A 20,640-nucleotide genomic window follows, 5' to 3' on the forward strand; every position below is an offset into this window, starting at 1 on the left:
AATTTTTCATGAGAAATGAAAAATAAGGATGAAATCGAAAAGCTGAAAACTGAAAAGAATAGAAATTTTTTGGTGAGGATTTTATGGTTTTAATGCGTGGTAACATTGGCATTTTCATTGAAATGGGCATGAAAGGCTTTTTGAAATGGATTTCTCTCTACAAAGAATAAAAAACTTAGAAAATGAAAGTATTCGATTATTTTCTTGACCATATTTTTCAAGTAGTTTCACAGATGAGGGATCCATTTCGGTGTTGATAGTCCATAGTGCCAAATCGATTGAGAAAATGATCGATATATAACTCAATCTTCTGCGGCTTAGAAAAGAAGACAGATTATTATTTGTTTCAACTTTAACCTTCACTGTATGGAAGACATTAAATCAATTAAATGTTCCAACGAACGATGAAGATTTATTGCAATCAATTGAGTCTTAGAAACTTCTTTTGAATAAATGAGCTTACTTTGTATAAATAATAGGTAGAATGCAAGAAAAGAAATCTGTGAAGTACAACGGAAATATTAAATATTAATAAAAAAAAAGTAAACTTAAATAGAATTCTTTAGATTATTTAAACTGATATAATTCACTTAAGTATCTGTTTTCAAGAACTTGTGAAATTTATTTCAAATAAAAGCTAAACTTTTTTTTTTGGGGGGGGGGGTCATTAAAAAATAATTTAAAACATCTGATTACTTAAATTCTAAAAATGCGCCATCTGAATTATCAATTTCCAAAAAGCTATAAACTAATAATTTTTGAGCTTTTAAATTTGCAGATCTGCTGTCTTAAAATAAGCTTTTTCCACGATAGGAAGTATATATGTACAGAAGCTAAACTTTTAATTAAAAAAGGAAGAACAAATTGCTAGTAGAGGAGAAAATGTTACGAAATTATTATGGAACTTTACAAGTAATGCGTTGAATTAAGACAATGTATAAAAATCTTTTAAAATTATTAAAATTACAAATACAGTAAAAGCAGGTACTACTGGAAGTTTTACTAATCAAATTTCTTATACTTGCGTTTTTTCCCATTTGGGCCATAATATGCACTTTTAGAAAAGGCCTTCTTTAAGCTAAACGTTTAAATAGTGCAGTCAAATCGAATTATAAATGATTTTAACTTCCTTACATACATCGATTGAATTAAAAAAAATGAACACAATACAAAATGAAGCTTTAAACTTTGTTTAGTATACAATATTCTGTAAATATACTTTCAGAGTGAAATTCTTTCTGTGCATATATTTTCCATGGCACATAAAGGAGGCGTTAGCAATAGGATTGACTAAAACCTCTAGCTGTCCTTAGGAAATACAAACCGTGAGCCTCCGCACGAACTTATTGAGAAAAATAATTAATGATTTAAATTTTAATCCTTATAGAAGGAGCTTTAAGCAGGAGTTATTGACAAAAAGCAATAACTAAATGTTCAGTTGATTATCTTCTAGAGAATTGATTTCAGTATCTCGCCTATAAAAATATTAAAAATTCAAATTTAAAAGTAATTTTAAACAAAGTATAAAAAAATGACTTTTTTCACAGACTTTTTTTTCGAAATACTATTTAATTATTTATAAAACATTATTATTTTTAGATTCCTAAAACATCTTAATATAAAATTTGCAAATAGCACTTCACTAAGAATGTTATTAGAATAATGTTCCAAAATGGGATTTGATTTTCTAAAAATAAGTTCGAGTGCATTTGTGAATTAAAAAGTTCTAAAATGCCATAAAAATATCTCGAAATCAGAATTGTGGGGCCCTTAGGCAATTTCTTCTTTGCATATTTAATAATCTCACTGTGATAAGACAGGATCTACGATATACCTCAATGAAATGTATACTCAAGAATTTCAGAAAATTTGAATGCATGTGAATTGTGAATGTATGTACGTATTTGAAAAATGAATGTTCCATGTGTGATGGATATTATTACATACCTCAACAAAGCTTTAAGCTTTCTTTTGTATTGTGCTCAAAGTTTTTATTTCCAAAGTTGATATAACTGCTTTATGAAGTAGCAGAAGTATGAGAGGTACGACAAAATGGAAAGTTGCGTTTACTCACCCGGCAAAAACTATGAAGCAGTCTAGTCTGTTCCATGAGTCGCTCATGTAGCTCCCTTTTCCCGTGATGCCCATGGCGATGGTCTTGATCATCATCTCGATGGCGAAAAAGGCGAAAATGAAGTCGTCGAACATCTCGAGGAGGCGGCAGCGGCTCGATGTGCACACCTCGTCGGCGCACGGCTGGTACATCCCCAAGGTGATGCAGTTGAACAAGATGCACATCATGCTCACACGTTCGAACCACGTGCACGCAAGAGAGTTAAGGGAAATTCAGAGGCATACTCTTATAACATTTATGCATTAATAAGCAATATGAATATACAGGAAAAGTAAAATGAGTATTGTGCAATGAAAACTATATAAAAGCAATTGGGTATCATTGTTAATACTTTTTGAAGCAGTTACTTCAAACTGTCTTTTCCATAAAGGCAGATGCGTCCCAAATCATATAATACAATGCGTCATATAATACACACACACACACACACACACACACACACACACACACACACACACACACACACACACACACACACACAAAAAAAAACTTTTATGCATAAACTCTTTAGAAGAATTTTTTGTTTGTTTTAAAGACCTAATTATGAAGGAGTTTCTATAATTTTCAATAAAATTGTTTATTTTTAATATTATTCGTAATTATAAAATTCTCTGAAGGCCTTGGCGGAGCTAATAAAAAGTTACCGTCAAAATAAGCAGGCTCATGTTTCTTTTGTCGTTGTAGTGGAGCTTGTTAACGGCTCTCTATGACGACGAAACATAACCTCCTTATAGATTTACTCGCGTGTTTGCATCGCTCTGATCTGCATTCTCTGTCTTGGATACCACCTTATGGACTCTAAGCATGAAATGCCCTTTGCTCTTAAATGATGTTATTTACTCCCTTCGATGATTCAAACAGTCAGTTTCTTTTGTATAATTGATTGCTCAGATTCTAGTTTTCTTCATTTCTACACCCAATAAAAATATTACAGACTGCAAGTATTTTTTTTTTCAAACAGAGACAGTGAATAGTGAAATGCAAATAGATTCTGTTTTATTCTTGATCAACCAGTGAAATCTGATAGTGTAGATGTAGTAGCGTAGAGAGGGTATCAGGCGTCCGGAGCATATATAATCTCCTTCCCGAATCGTTATTAGAGTCTTAGTAAATATAGACGGTGCCTGGGGCATGGTATTATCGTCTCGTCCTTTCATAATGCTTTTATTTGGAAAGGCAGTCTGAAACTTTACTGTTTGGTCCCGATGTTGTCCCATAAGGCTCTTATGGGGCTCTTAGCCTTTTGCCATTATGCATTGAGTAGATGTTAAAGAAATTAAAATTAAAAAAAGTTCCCTATGATAATAATTTTTAACTTATAGCACTCTCATACATGTAAAATAAATAATAAAGCCATAGCTAGAAAAGAAATATTCTGTTAATACAAAAACGAAATGTCTTCCTTCAAAGGAATTTTATTTTCAATATCACTTTTCTCTTGAACAAAACAAATTAAAATATAACAGAATTATCATTTTATTAAACAAGTGAAATTCTAAATATTATCGATTGTAAAATCAGAAATAGGAGAAAATTAAATAATTTTGTTTACTGTAAATATGTTAATGATTTAGCACACTTTTTAATTGAAGATTTTTGAATTTTTAACTAAAACGTAATAGTTTTCTTTATGTTTGCTTAATTTTTCATTCTCCTATTTTTTTTTATCACATTTGTTATTGATGGTTATTTACATTAGAAGATTTAGTTGTTATTTTTTAAAATAAACGCTTGTATTTATTTAGATTTATTATCATTTGTCCTTTAATGTAAATTTAAACGCATATTACAAATCGAAAAAACAAAGAGAAAACTAGTTTTTAATTTATTTAATTACTACTTTCGATTTATAGTTTGAACTTTTCATTTAAGGGAATTTTTTTTGAAGTATATTTCTCTGTTTTGAAACAATCCACACAAACATTTTTATCTTTTTTAGTTTACGCATGCTGATAAGCATTAAGCTAAAATTTATAGTTCTATACCACCCCCTCCCCCTCCCCCAAAAAAAAGAAATTTTGTTTTTCATGATTGAAATATTCTGCTGTAAACGAAAATCTTTTAGAACTTCAAGAAATTTCATTAAAGGAAAAACAAATTTCAAAATTAAATTTATAGTTTAACCCCCCCCCCCTCCCCAAACAACAAAACTGAAAAGGCCTAAAAGTAAATGGACGTACTTTAATATTTGATAAAAAAAGTCTAAGAGTGATTTGTTTCAGAATAAAATTTTTAAAATCTAGCTTCACTTCAACTTTATCAGCAAATTTTCAGTCCAGGAAATTACTCAAATTGACAATAAGTGAAAAATTGAGCAAATGTGAAGTTTCAAGAGAAAGTACCGATTTCCATTTCGATTCTGCATGCTGCCCGGAATCGATTCATTTTCTTCGGGAGTAATGGTCTATTCACGTGTCAAGTACTCATAAGGAGGATGTAGTAAGGTGGGATGTGGGATTAAAGGTCGATGCTTAAAAATTTGCCAGAAATTGTACTTAGAGGTAAATGGTGTTCCGGGGATGAAAGATTCGCTTATGATTATGTTCCAGCACTGGTGGTAGCAGCGTTGTTTTTGGGGACGAAGTATTGTGATGGTTATTTTTCTCCAGCCGTCGTCAATAAACGTCGTGGGTGGAAGAAAAATAAATCTCTGGTAGACGAAAGGGTTTGTTGGGAAATATAATATTTTAGTCAAATGGAAAATGTAAGAACATTATAATATGGTTTAAACATGTAATCTGATTATGAATATGATTTTGTAAAATATTTAATGCTATATAGATGTTTTTTTATTATGGAAGAAGATTCAAAATCTAACTATTAAGTGATGCTAGAAACGCACAAGAAAGGCTCACTTACATAGGAAAGTGTGACCGGAAACGTCAACCGGATGAACTAGAGGGCGTTGCTCATCAGCATTTGAATGTAATTTCAAAGCTGCCATTTTTTAAAAATTCCTATTGTAAACAAGTTTACGAATTCTAAAATGATGGACATAAAACTTATGCATGAAGCTGTTGTTGGTAAAAGTATTAGAACAGAATAGTACTGTATTGTCAAATGCTCACCAGAATGAGTGTAAGTACAGGATATTCTGTAACATTCATTGTTAAAATGTAAAGTATCGTCAAATAAGGGATTTTCAACGTTGTTTGGCTTATTATTTTTGTCTCATTTCTGATATCATATATCCAATGATCTTATATTACTATGTTAGTCTGGCTAGCAGAATCCTCAAAGAGCCAGCCTCTTCTAAGCTTAAATCTACAGCATTCATTTAAGAATTTGTTATCTGAACTTTGAATCACCATGGATATATATATATTTTTTGAAATATAAGCATAATATAAAAATATTTAAAATATTAATTTCTATTTATATATTTTTTGAAATATAAAAGAAAAATAAGGAATAAATTTCAATTTTCCAAATTAAGATCTCTAAAATTTACACCAAGATTACTAGTCTTAGCTGAGATTTTAATTAATCGCCTTCGAATTATAATTACTTAATGAATTAAAATTATTATTTAATTTTAACTAAAATATTAAATTCAATATTAAACTTTTGCTTTGATTATTTTTGTATTTCTTATATTATTTCGTATAGATTTACGAAACTATTGATAAATTAAAAAAAAATCGCGCAATGAAGGGTTAAACATGATTTTTCCTTTCAGGACAAGTATTCCTGATATTTAAAGATTGAAACTATTTAAAGTCCCAAGGATGTTGCAAAACGAATATTTTCTCCTTAAAATAGAACAATGAACACATTTTCATTACACATTTCAAGAGCTGAAAAATATTTTTCAAATAAATACTATTACAGAGTCAGACATCAACAGATCGTATCACAATAAATTATTCAAAAACCACCTTCCCCATAGCAAGAACAACTAAAAAAATTAGACAATCTCTTCTAGAAGTTTCATCCATTTTGTCGAAATACACATCAGAACTCAACCTCAGGGGTTAACTCTTTTGCTGATTCGAAAACTTATGAAGAAGCTGAAGTGTAAATTGAGCTGAGAATGATCCCTCTCTTTTATTCTCTCCGCTAAGTTCTTTACTTTTTGAATTGCTTCGAATGTTCTGCCCCAGATAGATTCCCCGGACAGCATTCAAAATTCTTGCCTCGTCTGAGCAGGAGAGAGGCATTACTTTTTGAGGACCTCAGAAAACAATGAGGAGTTAAATTGCTCTTTCCCATTTTCATTCATCCCCCTTCCTGCCCCCCATGCAACCCCGATGATTTATTTCGGAACGATTTGTCGCTCTCTTGTTTGGAACGAAAGAAGTTTCCGTTTTGTTAAAAGGGAGATACATTAAGTAACTAAATAAAGTAAGAAAAAAAAAATTTATTTTGTTGTTGTAATTGCTACTACAGTTTATAGATATGAAAATGTGCAAACTATTTTGTTTTGCAAAATTCACTGCCTTTAAAAATTATTAATTCCAAAACCTCCTATTTAAAAAGAATTATTCTTGAAACTAAAAAGCAATCTTTGAACTCCTTATGTGGTTGTAAGTAAGAAAGCATATGTTTATTTCTATTTATTTAACTATCCATTTCAACATGATACGTTTGAAAAAAATTCCACGAACTGTTTGTTTACTATTATTTTTTAAATCTTGCTTAAGAAGATTTTTTTTTTAATTTATGAATTTCTTATAATAATTTATTTTATTTAAACTCAATAAAGTTTTTAATAGGACATTAAATTTCCTTCAACGTTTATTTAAATTTCAATAAATTCTATATACCACGGGGAACATTTTTTATTTAAAAACTTGACTAAACTTTTTTACTAAAAACTTGATGGTTTTCATTAAAGTATAAGACTACGTTGGGGTTAAATTTTTTGAAAAAAGAAAACGCTCTAAAATCATTATATTTTTAAATTTCATCAGTCTTGAAATAAAAGATTTTGATTATTATAATATTTTTCCCCATTTTTATTGATCTTTAAAAAAACTGCTGAATAATTTCCCCTTAATATTCTTTACACTTATATAATGTGGGATATTTTATGTAGTAAAAAAGTTATTGTGTATGTGTTTTTAACCTATTATCATTCGTAGTTTAAGTTCATATAGTTTACAAATACACAATTTTTGGTAAGACCATATCTCAAATATCACTTATTCAGCTAGTTTAGTATCCTAGTTTTAAGTATCCTGCCTGAATGCAAACAGACAGAGAAACAGATACATTCCATCCAAAATTTAATGCAGATATCCAATTTGGATATCAAAACCACATACTAAATTTCAGTTTTGCAGCTGATATACTTGAATTTTCGCATTTACAAACACATATAGCTCCAAAAACGTTTTCTTTTTAGAGATGAAACTTAAAATATGGGAATTGGTCAGAACCTAAGATTAAAAAAAAAAAAAATTACAAAAAGTTATTTTCTTGGCATACTTACAAATGGAAAATACACTTACTTTGAATGAAAATGAGATAGAATAAAATAAAATTAAATCTGTATGCAAATATAAAAATATACAGTAATAAGTTAGTTGACATCACCGTACGTATTCTAAATTTGTATCAGTGTAAGAATACCTCTGCATAACCTTAAGAAGGTATAGAGCATTACTGACTGTGATGGATTTCCTGCTTCGAAGATACCAACTCCTGTCCTGGTTCTAGGAAATAAGATTTACGGAGATGTGTCGCGAATCGTTGAAGGACATCAAAAGGTTGGACACTTCCCTCTTCACCTCCCCCCACGGACCTTCTTCTATCCGTAACAGACACTTTAATCGATTATCGGTAATGGAATATCGATAGTTCCCAGCCAAGGGACCCGCAAGAAAAGAATTCGGCTAACCCCGAATGTGTTGCTGCTGAACAACTGGACGCAGTAATGCATTTACGAACCAATTCTGAATTGTGCATGTTGAGGTATAGTTACTTTAACCGAAGATATAAGAAAACTTTTGTAATCTTTACTTTCAAAATATTATTATTGTTTCATAAATAATTTATTGCCAAATAATTGGATATGGTTCACTTTCTTTTATGAGCACAGGTTAGGTGCAGTTTTCAATGGCGAAACCGAAATTCGTGAAATGTTAGCCTTATACTTCAGATAAACACTTCGCACAAAGCGGTTGAGCTGCAGTTGTTTCAAAAATGAAATAAAAACAAGCATGAGTGATTTGCTAAAACTTTCTTTCGTACTCTCAATAAAGTCGTTACCTCAATTTTTTCACATAAATTGGTGGACTTGGGAAAATGTGTGAGAAATCTGTGATACGTAGCATAATAAAGAAAACAAGTATCGGCTTGGCGAATTGCACGTACGAAACATTGGTTTTTGGTGTGCGATGTTTGGCGGATATTTTTGGAAATTATTCGCTGGCATATATTTTATAGACAAGTGCCAAAAAACCCCAACCCGAATAGGTAGTTTGAACACTTTTTTTAATTGAAATCAAAATTTGTTATAGAATTACAGTCATTGTCACAAGATCATACATCAAAATATATTTATTAAAGTTAGCGCACTTTTGAATTACTGTATTTATATACATTTGAAAGAACAGATCACAGAATAATAAAATATTATATATTTGGTTCAAATTTTGTTAAAAATTTATACTTTAGATGCTAAAGCTTTATTTATAAAGCTTTAGCATCTTTTAGTTATCTTGTTAACTTGTATTTGGGCAGCCGGGCGGACAAACTTCTTCAAAATCGATTTCATCCAAAATTTGATAGAAATCTTAAAATTTGACTTAAAAACAATATACCAAATTCCATCGGCCTCGCTTAAAGCGTTATTGGTTTTTCGCATTCTCAGAGCGACAAACAAACATAATTCCAAAAATCTACTTTTCTGATTGTCGGAGGTTTGAAACGAAACTCGGTATTTCGTTATTTTAAAGCACAAATCCTACCCTATTATGTTAATATAGGAGATGTCAAAGAGAGCGGCGTCTCTCTGGTTAATTACATTTTTTATGTTCAACTTTAGCGAAATAACAAATACGCAAACTACAGCTTAAGGAGAGAGGGGGAAGATTTTAATTACTCTTCCGATCGAAGGCAAGAGCGCTGCGGTTTCCCTGGAGCAGAGTACACCATTTCACACCTATCGATTTCCGCTATCATTTTTCTATACTTTAATTGAAGTCTTAACCCACAAGTGCTGAAATGAATTAAAACCCATTCTTCAAGTTGCATAGCCCGTTAAGGTGCGTAACACTATCTGCTAATACTGAATCAAATATGTAATTAAATCTCATCTGAATGATTATTCATTTTCAGAAACCTTATCTCAATGAATTTAATTATACTTCATCTTAAAGAATTATCTTTGATAATAAATCCAGTGGCATGAAATTTTTTTAAAGGTTTCGGATTTTAAGTCCTAAGAATTACTAGTTTTATAATATAATGAAATGAGTTTTATCCAACTCTTTATGCCTAAAGTTTTACTGTTGTTTACTGTTATAAATTTTTGAACAATTTTAAACAAACATTTTATTAAAATAGTATCAGTGGCGTAGCGAGGGCAAATAGCATGTAATGCATAATATAATACTTTTGCTTCCTAACGTTATAAGCGGCTTAGAAAGTGTTTAGTGAACAGGTGTAATGATATTATGTTATCCCCTATCTTCGTTATTAGCTTTAAAAAATCACATAAGGTACTAAAATTTTGTCTCCATGCCGTCCCTTAATACTACCTTTCTGGCTATCTTCACTTCCTATTTTTGTGCCTGTCATTGCAAAGCTACGGTTCAGCGCATATTAAAAATTCAGTCTATCGATTCTGAGCCCGAGTTTCACAATTGAGTCACAAATTCTCGCTCTGTCATATTACCTCAGTAGAAAAGTTTGGCGATATTTCTTTAAATTTATTATTATTTAAATACTGTCCATCATTGCGATACCCCTTTCAACTTGGACTACACGTAGATTTAAAGTAGGGTGTTGATCTAAGTCAGTATTTGTTATAACAGCAATTAAGCAACTCTATATTAATAATTCATTAAAATCAATGACTCAATTATTACATTTAATTCGCTCCGAAAAATGAATCAAATTTTAAGGAAATAATAAAATTTTCACTAGATTTGCCAATTAAATGTCTTTAAATCAATTTTCTTTTTAGCTACAACTCCGGGATGCCCCATTTTCTTATTTATTATCCAATTTCATTCCTCCATATGGAGTTATAAAAAAAAAAGGAGGTTTAAAAACCCTGTTCTCTGTATGATTTGAAAATGCGCCTACTGATAGAGGATTCTCGTTAGTAGCCCGGAAGGAAGGTGGTATACCGAGGCAGATAGGTTAAGCCCCATATCCGCATGGGATTTCTATTCCTCTGAGGTCGGATTAACCCCTCTTAACCTGTCTGACACTTTTTTCTTTCATCGACTCTCCGACTGCTAATCCCTACGATTCGATTGATTATTTTTGCACTTTTAGCTGGCAGTTTTTTTCCCCCGAAAAGAACGTATTTTCCAGTGTTAAGTGAAATAAACTTTCTGCGATTTAACTGTTTTTCCATTGCTATTGAGATTTCTTTTTCTGTTAGAGTTGATTGCACATTTTTTTAATGGTTTAATAATTCAGCGTGGTTTAATAGCATTTCTTAGCAATAAAAATAATAAATATAGCAAAAAGCAATCTCCACAGATTCTTGAAAGGAATAAAAAAAATTGTATGCTGATAAATCAGTTCTTTCAATGTCATCCAAGACAAAGTTTATCCCAATATTCTTAGACAATATTTTTACAATATTGTGGATATTATACTATCTCAAAAAATATTGGACAATATTCTGATTCTACTAAATAAAAAAACACCTTGAATAATCCATTCAGAAAGTTTTGGCAACTATACAAAGAGATAGATTCATGCCTGGTTAATATATTGGCTACCAGAAATTGTATATAAAAATGTCGTGCAAAGCAAAATCAACTGCAATCTGTTTCGTAAAAGATTATTAATAATATAATAATTAGATTTGCGAAAATACAGCATTAGAAATTTTTCCACATTGTTTTCAGAAATATATACAAAAAAGCATGGTTACATCCTAGTTTTGACTGCAGTAGGTAAGTATTACGTTTACACCAGCAAAACATCGTAGCACACTTTTCTAAAATTATAAAATGTGTCATACTCAGTTATTATTTTTCTGTTGCTGTTGCAAAGGAAGGTTATTTGCTTTCCTTTCCTCCAATCAAATTATCTGGAAATATTCCATGGCAGACAACGATAGATTCGGTTTTAAGTCGTATCACCCAATCAGTTTATCTGATTAATAACCATGGCGTTCTTGAACCCCCAACATTTTTGTATTTCTATTCCGCGTATTTCTTACAATCCCGAAAATGTAAATCACTTTCAATGAAAAATAAAAAAAATAGAAAAAAAAAATCCGAATTGTATGTTTAACAAAATCTTGTAGTAAATTAATTTTCCAAAAAATGTGAATGTTTTTAGTTTCGTTATACAGTATCTGTAACAGACAAAAAAAAATCAGTGGAAGCGCAGCAGTATGCTGAAACGGCTACGAAAAAAATTTATATTCAAAAAGGAAAAATCACTTGAAGTAAAAAAAAACACATCTTATTTAAATTTTTTACTCAGTGGTGCCCATCAAATATACCCATGAGTGGACTCTTGCCTACTGAAAAAAAAAAAAAAAAAAAAAAAAAAAAAAACAGAAACTGGAAATAATATGTTAATTTTTTCTACTAAATGGCTTCATAAATTCAAAACACGTCTTGGAATTTCAAGTCAAGGAACAAGTATCCTATTAGGGTGGAAGGAGATTTTTTATAGACACTTTGGGACCCAGTCTTAAGATATGAGGCGTTATAAGGATAAAACGTTACTATGATTACACATTTTTTAAAGAAAAATAACTAGAAAGGATAAAAAAATCTTGCCCTAAGTGCCATTTACTATTGATAAATCCCTGGTGACAACTGGAGGCCAAAGAAATCATGCCATGCCCCGCGCAACACTTATCTTTGCTATGCCACTGAAGATGTGATAGCTGAAAAAATTTTAGAAAATTTCCAAGCAAAGTTGATGATGTTCTGTAAAAGAACATTCCTATTGTTGATGATAGTGGCCTCATTTAAATTTAAGTACATAGCTTTAAGTGAATGACTTAAGTTTTATTATAAGTACCATCTCATGCCTACAAGAATTCTTGCATTTAAAAGTGACAAATGTTGTTGTAGGCGGAAAAAAAATCTAAAATTCGCTTCATTTTTTGTGCCTGATAGAAGTGATAAAATGGTTCGTGGAATCATAGGGAAGCCACAGTGATTAAAGTATTTTAAATAAGCTAAAGAATTGTCAGAGAGTTAAGAAGCAAATTTAAAAATAATATAAAACTTATGTACTTAAATTTAAAACTAGAAAGATCATTTTAATAAATGGAGTATGAAAAGTGTTGCAGGAGCGGAAAAACATAAACATAACGATATAAAAGCAAGAGAAGCAAAAGTAATACGCTCTCATGCAGCCGCAAACCAGAAACTGGAAACTTGAGAACTGGAGAAAAGCAAACTAATTATTAACATGAGTCCTCTTCATATTCTTTCTTCTCTTTCTTCCATTTTTTTCAGACATATTTATCGTCAGAAAAGGTACTATTACAGGTATTGTTGAGGTTATTTTTCTCCATTTTTGGTACTTAATTGCTTTGTTATTTTGTTTGTAAGGTTTTCAATAGATGGCGCCACACAGATTTCATAAACTTAGTTTTCTTTGCGCTGTTTTAATGTTAAAATATACATTTTTGTAACATTATATCAGTAATGTTAACTATTTTAATTATTTTATATAAAAAATTCTTTAATAATAGTGATACATATTATCCCTTTAAATTAAAACTTATTATGTTTTAAGTCAAGATATTCAAATGTAACAATTATTTCATTTAGTGAGTCAATTTAAATACATAAATTTTTTTCATTTAAGCATATAATCGAGATAAAAATGTCAGAAAACATTTCTAAAGATTTGATTTACATAGTTTTAAAAATTGAGTATTGTATTATGAATGAGTGCATATTGATAGTGATTAGTGAAAATGGGTAATGGAGAATTATTATTTTCGTATTTATTTACGTTAATTTTTGACATCGGGTAACAAGATTTTATAACCTTTTAAAAATGCCTTATTTGGGATTATAAAGCGTATCTAGGTGTGTAAAGTCGCTTTCTTTAAACTCAGTACTAAACCTACCCAGTTATGTACAAAAGTACCTAGAAAAGATTCCGAAAATATTGCGAATTAAATGGCTTCCGTCTACATGATGGTAGCGGTTGCACGAATGGTCCTCTTCAAAAGAAAACGCAACAAGACGATTTCTTTTCATTCCGTTGGCCACGGAAGTGTGGCAAACATTTTTCTCTCTCTGAATGGGGGCTCATCCAGCGGCTATTGAAAAGGGCTCTGCAGGAGGGGATCATTAAGGGTCAGCAGCTCTCTTGTTTCTTACGGCGGAGAACTTCCCTTTACTTTCGTTCAATTCCCGCTAGAGCGAAGATCTTGTTTCTTCGCCTCTTTAAGCACCTGGGAAGTTTGATGATGCTTTTAGCTGGGAGTTGCACAACAGGCTTGTATGACGCAGTTGTTGCGAAAGAAAAGCATTGTGCGATTAATCCCTGTGTCCTCCTTCCTATGTTTTGTTTACTGGCGGTACAGAGGCTTAACTTTTATTAACTTTTTTTTTACCTATGTTTATGGGCTTACATATACGTTTTAATTATAAAGCATTAATATTTCAATATTCTCAAGGCTCTAATCTCAATGAAAGTGATTAATCAAGGAAAGTGAATACGTTGTAAAAATTTCAATTCGTAGTTTAAATGGGCCAATGATGATTCGATAGTATGCTTTACTTCGGGATCGGAAAGTTTCAAGATTAGAAATTCAATTCCGCCTATAATTCTACAAGTATGTGGGTCCAGTAACTTTTAAAGTTCTGATACCGAGGTCAAAATTTCTCTCCCAAACTGGTGTGTGCAGGTTATGTGTTCTGAGAAGTATAAACCTTGACATACACTTATCTCGCAGTCAACTGCACTTAAGCAAAATTAGAAAATCTGTCTCAAAATAGTCTTCGTAATATTTCAGTATGAGAAATTTAAATAGCAGAATAAAATTAATCTTTTTTTTTTCTTTTCTGTTGCCTCTTGTTATACTTGATTGATGGATTTCCTATTACTGAGCGAAGATAAGATAATGTAATTCCACAAATGCTTTAAAGAATTTCCTAAGTTATTTTCCTGTGATTTGAAAAGAAGAAGGGGGAACTCCTCTTTTGTTCTGAAAGGAGGTTTTTGGATTTCGGATAACCATATCTCAAAAGTTAATTATATGTAGATTTAATACCTAAAACGTCGATCTGCAGCTTCAAGGTTGTACTATTTCAATTCACTGTCGGCTTAATGTGTGTGAAATCTGACATCGTGTGCCATACATCTGTTTTTATACAGGTGAGGGTGTGATAAAATGGGGAATAAAGATATTCTTCTCGAAATTTGACCATGATTCCAAATCAAGTGAGAAATTCTTAAGCAAATATGGTTTCTTTTCTGACTTTTAAAAAGTACACATTTTTAAAGAAACGTTCTTCTTCTCATCCTTATCCGTCATTGCATAAACTAATACTGGTTCTTCTATAAATTCCTTGCCAATTAATAATTTCGAAATCATGATATCGTTATTGTATTTCACAAATTCTTTGGAAGTTATCTTTGCTCTCAAGACATTCCAATCACCACATGTTATGAATGTACCGAATAAATGATAAAGCTCTCATCTAAATGAAACACTACAAAGATTGTGAATAATTCGGGGCTGTGATGACACGATGCATAAACGAAAAATGGATAAACTATGCTTTACTGCATTTAGAAATGCTTTCAACAGATTTTTATGAAAATCGATCACGAAAAAATAGTATGACTATTGTATATATTTAATTTACCAAGGTGTATAATTCAATTATTTCTAGAAATAGCTGAAAATGATTTATCAATTATTTCATGAAAGATCTAATTACTTCATGGAATAATTGATAATATTCTCTGAAATAATGAATTTAATGCTTTAACAGTAATATATACATTAATGCATTCTTTTGGTTATAAACCTTTTCGTAATTAAAAAAAAAATTCTAATTCTAAATAGTTTTGAATTTTATTTCCTATATCCGATTTCTTACTTTATTACGAAATTATTTTATTCCTAATTATTATTACATTTGGGACCTAGATATTATTTATTTCCTTCCTTTATTTCTTCATTATTTAGAAATTTTTTTTTTATTTAAAAATATATTTGACGACACAAAAAAAATTAGTTTATGTATAGTGAAACATTTGGGCGAAATAACTTGAGGTTGTTGTTAAAATAGTGCTAAAAGTACATAGTGTACTTGAAAAGGCGAATTAGAATTTTTTTTCAGCAATAAAAGTTCTTAGTAATTTTTTTTTTGTTACAAAAAGAAAAATGCAGTTTATTTGTTTGTGTATGAAAATATTAAATATATTAGTTGCTAGATTTTATACTTACAGATTACTTACGTTCGCTTTAATTATTCGCAATGTTTAAAATTAATAGGAGGAAATAACCTTTGCAATTGAAGCACTTTTATTAAGGGCATATTTTCTTCAAATAATTTCAGCAAGATATAATAACTTATTTCATATACATCAAAATAAAAGAAGAAGAAGAAAAAACAATTATAAATAATAAACAGTTTATGTAAGAATCAAAGTCATAATGTGAATGCTTTTTGAAATGCGGTTGGGAAAAATTCTTAACCCTTTTATGCAATGCTCTATTTTATAACCATTTTTTAACTTTTAGTTATTTAAACAAGCAGCTCATTTGTCTTTTTGGAAAATAACCTAAACGGCCTCGGCAAACGAAATAGTAGTGGGCCTTTCGTGAGAGATTTTGTTTTGCTCATTGCAAACAGATGGAAATCTTGTTTTTCAATCCATAACAGCGGCTACTGACATGAAAGACGAGATACACCAATAACTGACGCATTAGAGAACAACACAACTGATGCAATTCTTCGCAACAAAATGATTGGAATTTCGTAACCGGTCTTTCACCTCTTATCTGCGAAGTTTACATTGGAACATTTTTTTGTCCTTCGATACACAGTAAATTAACTGTGCGACTTATTTCTTCACATCTGTCTAGTATCCTTGAAAGATTATAAATAAATAAGGATAATTAATCCCTGCATTAGTTTTGGTAACAATTGAATTACAAAGAACGAATAAATAAAAATAACTAAGAAAAGGTAAACAGTTTTTTTTATCGCGTTTATTCTGCATTTTATTTTATCTTATGTTATATTCTTACACAAAATAAAAAGATACAGGTATCAAAATTTATTTTTATTGCGGATTCAATAGTATGTAAAATTCATCTTATCGTAAGTTAGAGTTATAATGTTTAATTCAAAGTTCCCAGCTTTTTTTAGACCACTGTCTCCATTACTAGATATAAATTTTCCATCCCTCCGTATTCCATAATATTTATTGCTAAATGATTAAACTGTTATTTCTTCTGGACCCACAAACATCCCTACAAAAGCTTCACCCCAAATAACATGCTTTATTCTTTTCTTTCGGAGAAATCAAAATTTAAAATATTCTAACTTTTGATGTTTCTAAATTGGAAAGTTATATGTAAGAATATTAGTTTACGTATGAAACAGCCTTTATATACAAAAATTAGCAATTTGTAGTTCATAAAATTTCTACCTCTTTTTTACAAGCTTATTCGTTTCACAAGTAATTACGATATTATTTGCTTTACCAAAAATTAGCAATTTGTAGTTCATAAAATTTCTACCTCTTTTTTACAAGCTTATTCGTTTCACAAGTAATTACGATATTATTTGCTTTACCAATGCCCCTCTTTATTCCACTGACTGTAGACAGCTGCCTAGTGATAAATCCGATATTGCATATTATATATATATATATATATATATATATATATATATATATATATATATATATATATATGGTACTAATATTGGTACAATCAATGCTAGTAATAAGAAAGATCAGCACTGCGATGTTTAATATGTGAATGCTTAAAGAAAGTTGGTTCCAATTAAGAATTCTCGGGTATCGTCATCCCCATAAGACAAAATACATTCGCTAAGTGAGAAGAAGATGGTGAAAAATTTGAATGAGGCAAAAGAATAATACTTTTTAGTCTGAAATTCCTAATTCGAGTTAATAAAATTTCGACTGGTATTACTCATTTAAAATAATCCAGGAACCACTTGAGAGAGGCTTGTATAGCCTTACTTTTACAATAGATTGGCATTATCAAAATGTTTCGTAAAAGAAAGGTAGGTCCTTTATACATACAACAGTACGTATATGGGAGTATTGTTATTTCCGCTAATTAAAGTTAATTTAATGGTTTAAGCTTCCTACAGGAATTAAACATTATAAAGTGTTTAATTGATAGAAAATATGCGAAGATGTTTAAAATAAAATGAGATTTCGGGTTTGAAAAAGGAATTGTTGCTTTCTATCCAAAAAGATCTTGAGGAAATTTGGCGCCAACAAAAGTAATTTTGTCAAAAAAAAAAATGTAGATTAGTTAACTTTCATTATGTTTAAAATGTGTTTTAATTTTTAAATAATTATATAATCTTTATTGGTTACATCCCACATGTCTACTATGACTGAAAAAAAAATATTCCGGGTCTTTTGCTCTGTATCCTAACGTGACAAAATATATTATAAAAAGTTTAAAATATTCATGCGTGCACATGGATATTAAAATTTATTTCCTTTTATAAAAAGTATGTATGCATCAGTAGCAACAAAATTCAAACTTCTGAACTCTTCTATCCATTCTCTAGGAACGAGGAGATCGAGAGAAAAAAGAGTAATAAAATCCTGCTCATAAATGTAATAAATAAAAGCGTAATAAATCCAGAACAAGTTTCTTACCTGCTCAAAATCGGCACGCACCTGCACACTTTTCCCTTTTATTACTTTCTCTGGCGAAAGTCTAATACTTCAAAACATTTTTCATAAAGAAAATGAAAGGGATGGAAGCAAAGTAGTAACCTTAAAGCCAGTGTTGGGGAAAAAAAAGAACTACCAATATCTCTCAATACAGTTTTTAAAAGATTCCAATAATCATTTTTGAAACATTTAAGAATATATCTCCGAAAGGAAGCGTGTGCATTAGGACTTTCTACAGTCACGTCATTAAAATGCTCTGGAGGCCCCTCTAGTCCCTAAACTCCTCCCCCCTTCTTCTTTTAGTCATATCGATTCTCCTCATCCATATATCGATAATCAACGTTGAAGGATGGAAATGGATTGTTTCTTAGAGCTAGAAAAAAATTCTAGGAATTACTGAAGTCAAGAGAGAGAAAAAAAATAATCAACCCAATATTGTAGGAAAAGAGGAAAAAATACCCTGGAATAAATCGATAAACCTATTAAGAAACCTGTCGACTGCCATGAAGTAAAAAAAGAAAAATGAATATTTTTCCTCGAAGTATTCTTTGGAAGCTGTTTAATACGGAATCGCAGTGGTTACATTTCGATAGCATGCATAAAAAAAAAAAACGGTCATATTTTACTTTTGTTGTTTTGAAACATGCCATTGGTTTTTATTAGAACTGCAATTTTGTCGTACGTGTGACTAAGGAATGTTCGAGACGAAATGGAAGACAGCGAATGTAAATTCAAGTCAGGTGTAAACAACGTGCAATAAGCATTTTCTCCATATCTTTTCAAGAATGTATTTCAAGCTTTAATTTTTCTGAATACACGGAATTTTAAAACGCAATATATTGCAGGCGCACAGATTTTAACGGGATAGATAAGAATTCATGCTACGAAAGTCGCACTAGCTTCTACTCTTTCTTTCTTATCTGATTGTATTTAATTCGGCAACTGTCAAATAATTCGTCATTTTTAATGTATACAACAAACTTTCGAATAGAATAACATCTGGGTAAAATGCCTATCGTATATATTCTTCCGTTTCCCATTTTCTCCGAAACATAGTTGCAATTTTTGTATATATTTTTTAGACGTCTTTTGACACTTATTTTCTCGTATATGAAGAATACAAAGAGAAATTATTGTTTAGGAGAAAATTTCTATCACAAGATTTCGATGAATTCTTGAGTTTCAGACATTACTAGTTTCGAAGAGATATTTTGAAAATATATATAAGCGATGAATATGAGAGCAATAACTCAAAAATACAACAAACAAGGTGAATCAAATTTGACGTTTTTAGTTATAAAGAAATTGTAAATCTATATTAGATTTTGATCGAAATCCATCTGAAGAAAAAAGTGTTTTCTCCTGAAAGTCGGCTGCTTTCTTCACTCTTCTATAAGATTCCATAAAAAGGCGCCATACTTAAAATATTACTTTTATTTATCCCGGTATCTAAGAAAAATATTATATATCTTTTTCGGCTCTTGTCTTTATTGGAAACTACGTAAACACTCATTGATTGAAAATACCAAACACATTTTTGTGCTTGTTGCCAAATATAGAAATAAAAAGTTTTTTGAAGAGAAAATCAGAGAAAAAATTGCAGTAAAGTCAAAACAAAATGACACCCTAAAAAGACGATTTTTAGGTTTTAAATTACGCGCGCGCGCACAGATCCGAATAAATAAATTTACAGATCAGTATTTTTACTGACTCCAATTAATAATATTTGGTAGCAAAACAAACAGAGAAACCAATTCTGATCCTACGACATAAATGATGAAGGTGCAGAAAAGAGTTGAGATGATAATCCTCCCAATAATTGGTATGAATTCACCTTTTAATTCGCATCTTGTTTTACTATTTATGTAGCCTCACTACAAATTGTGTCAATAGTTTTTGCATATTAAACTTAAAAGTTCAAAAATCAGGACTTTGCATATTGTTTTAAAGTACTGTTATTACCATTAATTATTTATTACAAGTGCGCAAAGTGTTAATCAGAAGGTTAATCAGAAGAAAATATTGAATAGAATTTCTTATACTAAGTAATACAACTTGTATTTTTTTACATAACAAAGAAAGAAAAAACTTAATTTACCAGCATAAACTTTTATTCACTTTCATTAAGAGAAATACGGTAAACAAAATACAACATTTTTTCTGATTCGTCTAAATGCGTTAGACATACGTGACTGAATTAAGACATTTTTCTGAAAATTAACATGGGATTAATTTTCGTTTTGTGATAGATGACATATTACAGAAAATTAAAATTATTATAAATTTCGTCTTTTAACTAAGTTATTGATATCCTTTTTTTCGACATAAACAACCATATCAGTATACGTTATTTACTTTTTTCCCCCTTACAACCTATGAGAAGTATTTAATCACAAATATAATAACTTGACAGTCAGTTTATCTTCTTTTATTTATCAAATGGATATTTATACCACTCAACAACTAAAGGCTCTTCATTAAACCTGATT

The 20,640-nt window shown here is 30.4% G+C and overlaps 1 protein-coding gene across 1 annotated transcript in view; it reads right to left on the reverse strand.

Annotated features, from left to right (window-relative positions):
- The window catches only part of LOC129976024 (voltage-dependent T-type calcium channel subunit alpha-1I-like), a 154,961-nt gene extending 152,648 nt beyond the window's left edge, over nt 1–2,313 (reverse strand). The window contains exon 1 of the mRNA XM_056089362.1: nt 2,075–2,313. Within this exon, the coding sequence (XP_055945337.1) occupies nt 2,075–2,301 (227 nt within the window). The 5' untranslated portion in view covers nt 2,302–2,313. The remainder of the gene's footprint in view (nt 1–2,074) is intronic.
- Nucleotides 2,314–20,640: the final 18,327 nt, after the last annotated feature.

This window comes from Argiope bruennichi, chromosome 1 (assembly GCF_947563725.1).
Source record: "Argiope bruennichi chromosome 1, qqArgBrue1.1, whole genome shotgun sequence".
Classification (NCBI taxonomy): Eukaryota; Metazoa; Arthropoda; class Arachnida; order Araneae; family Araneidae; genus Argiope; species Argiope bruennichi.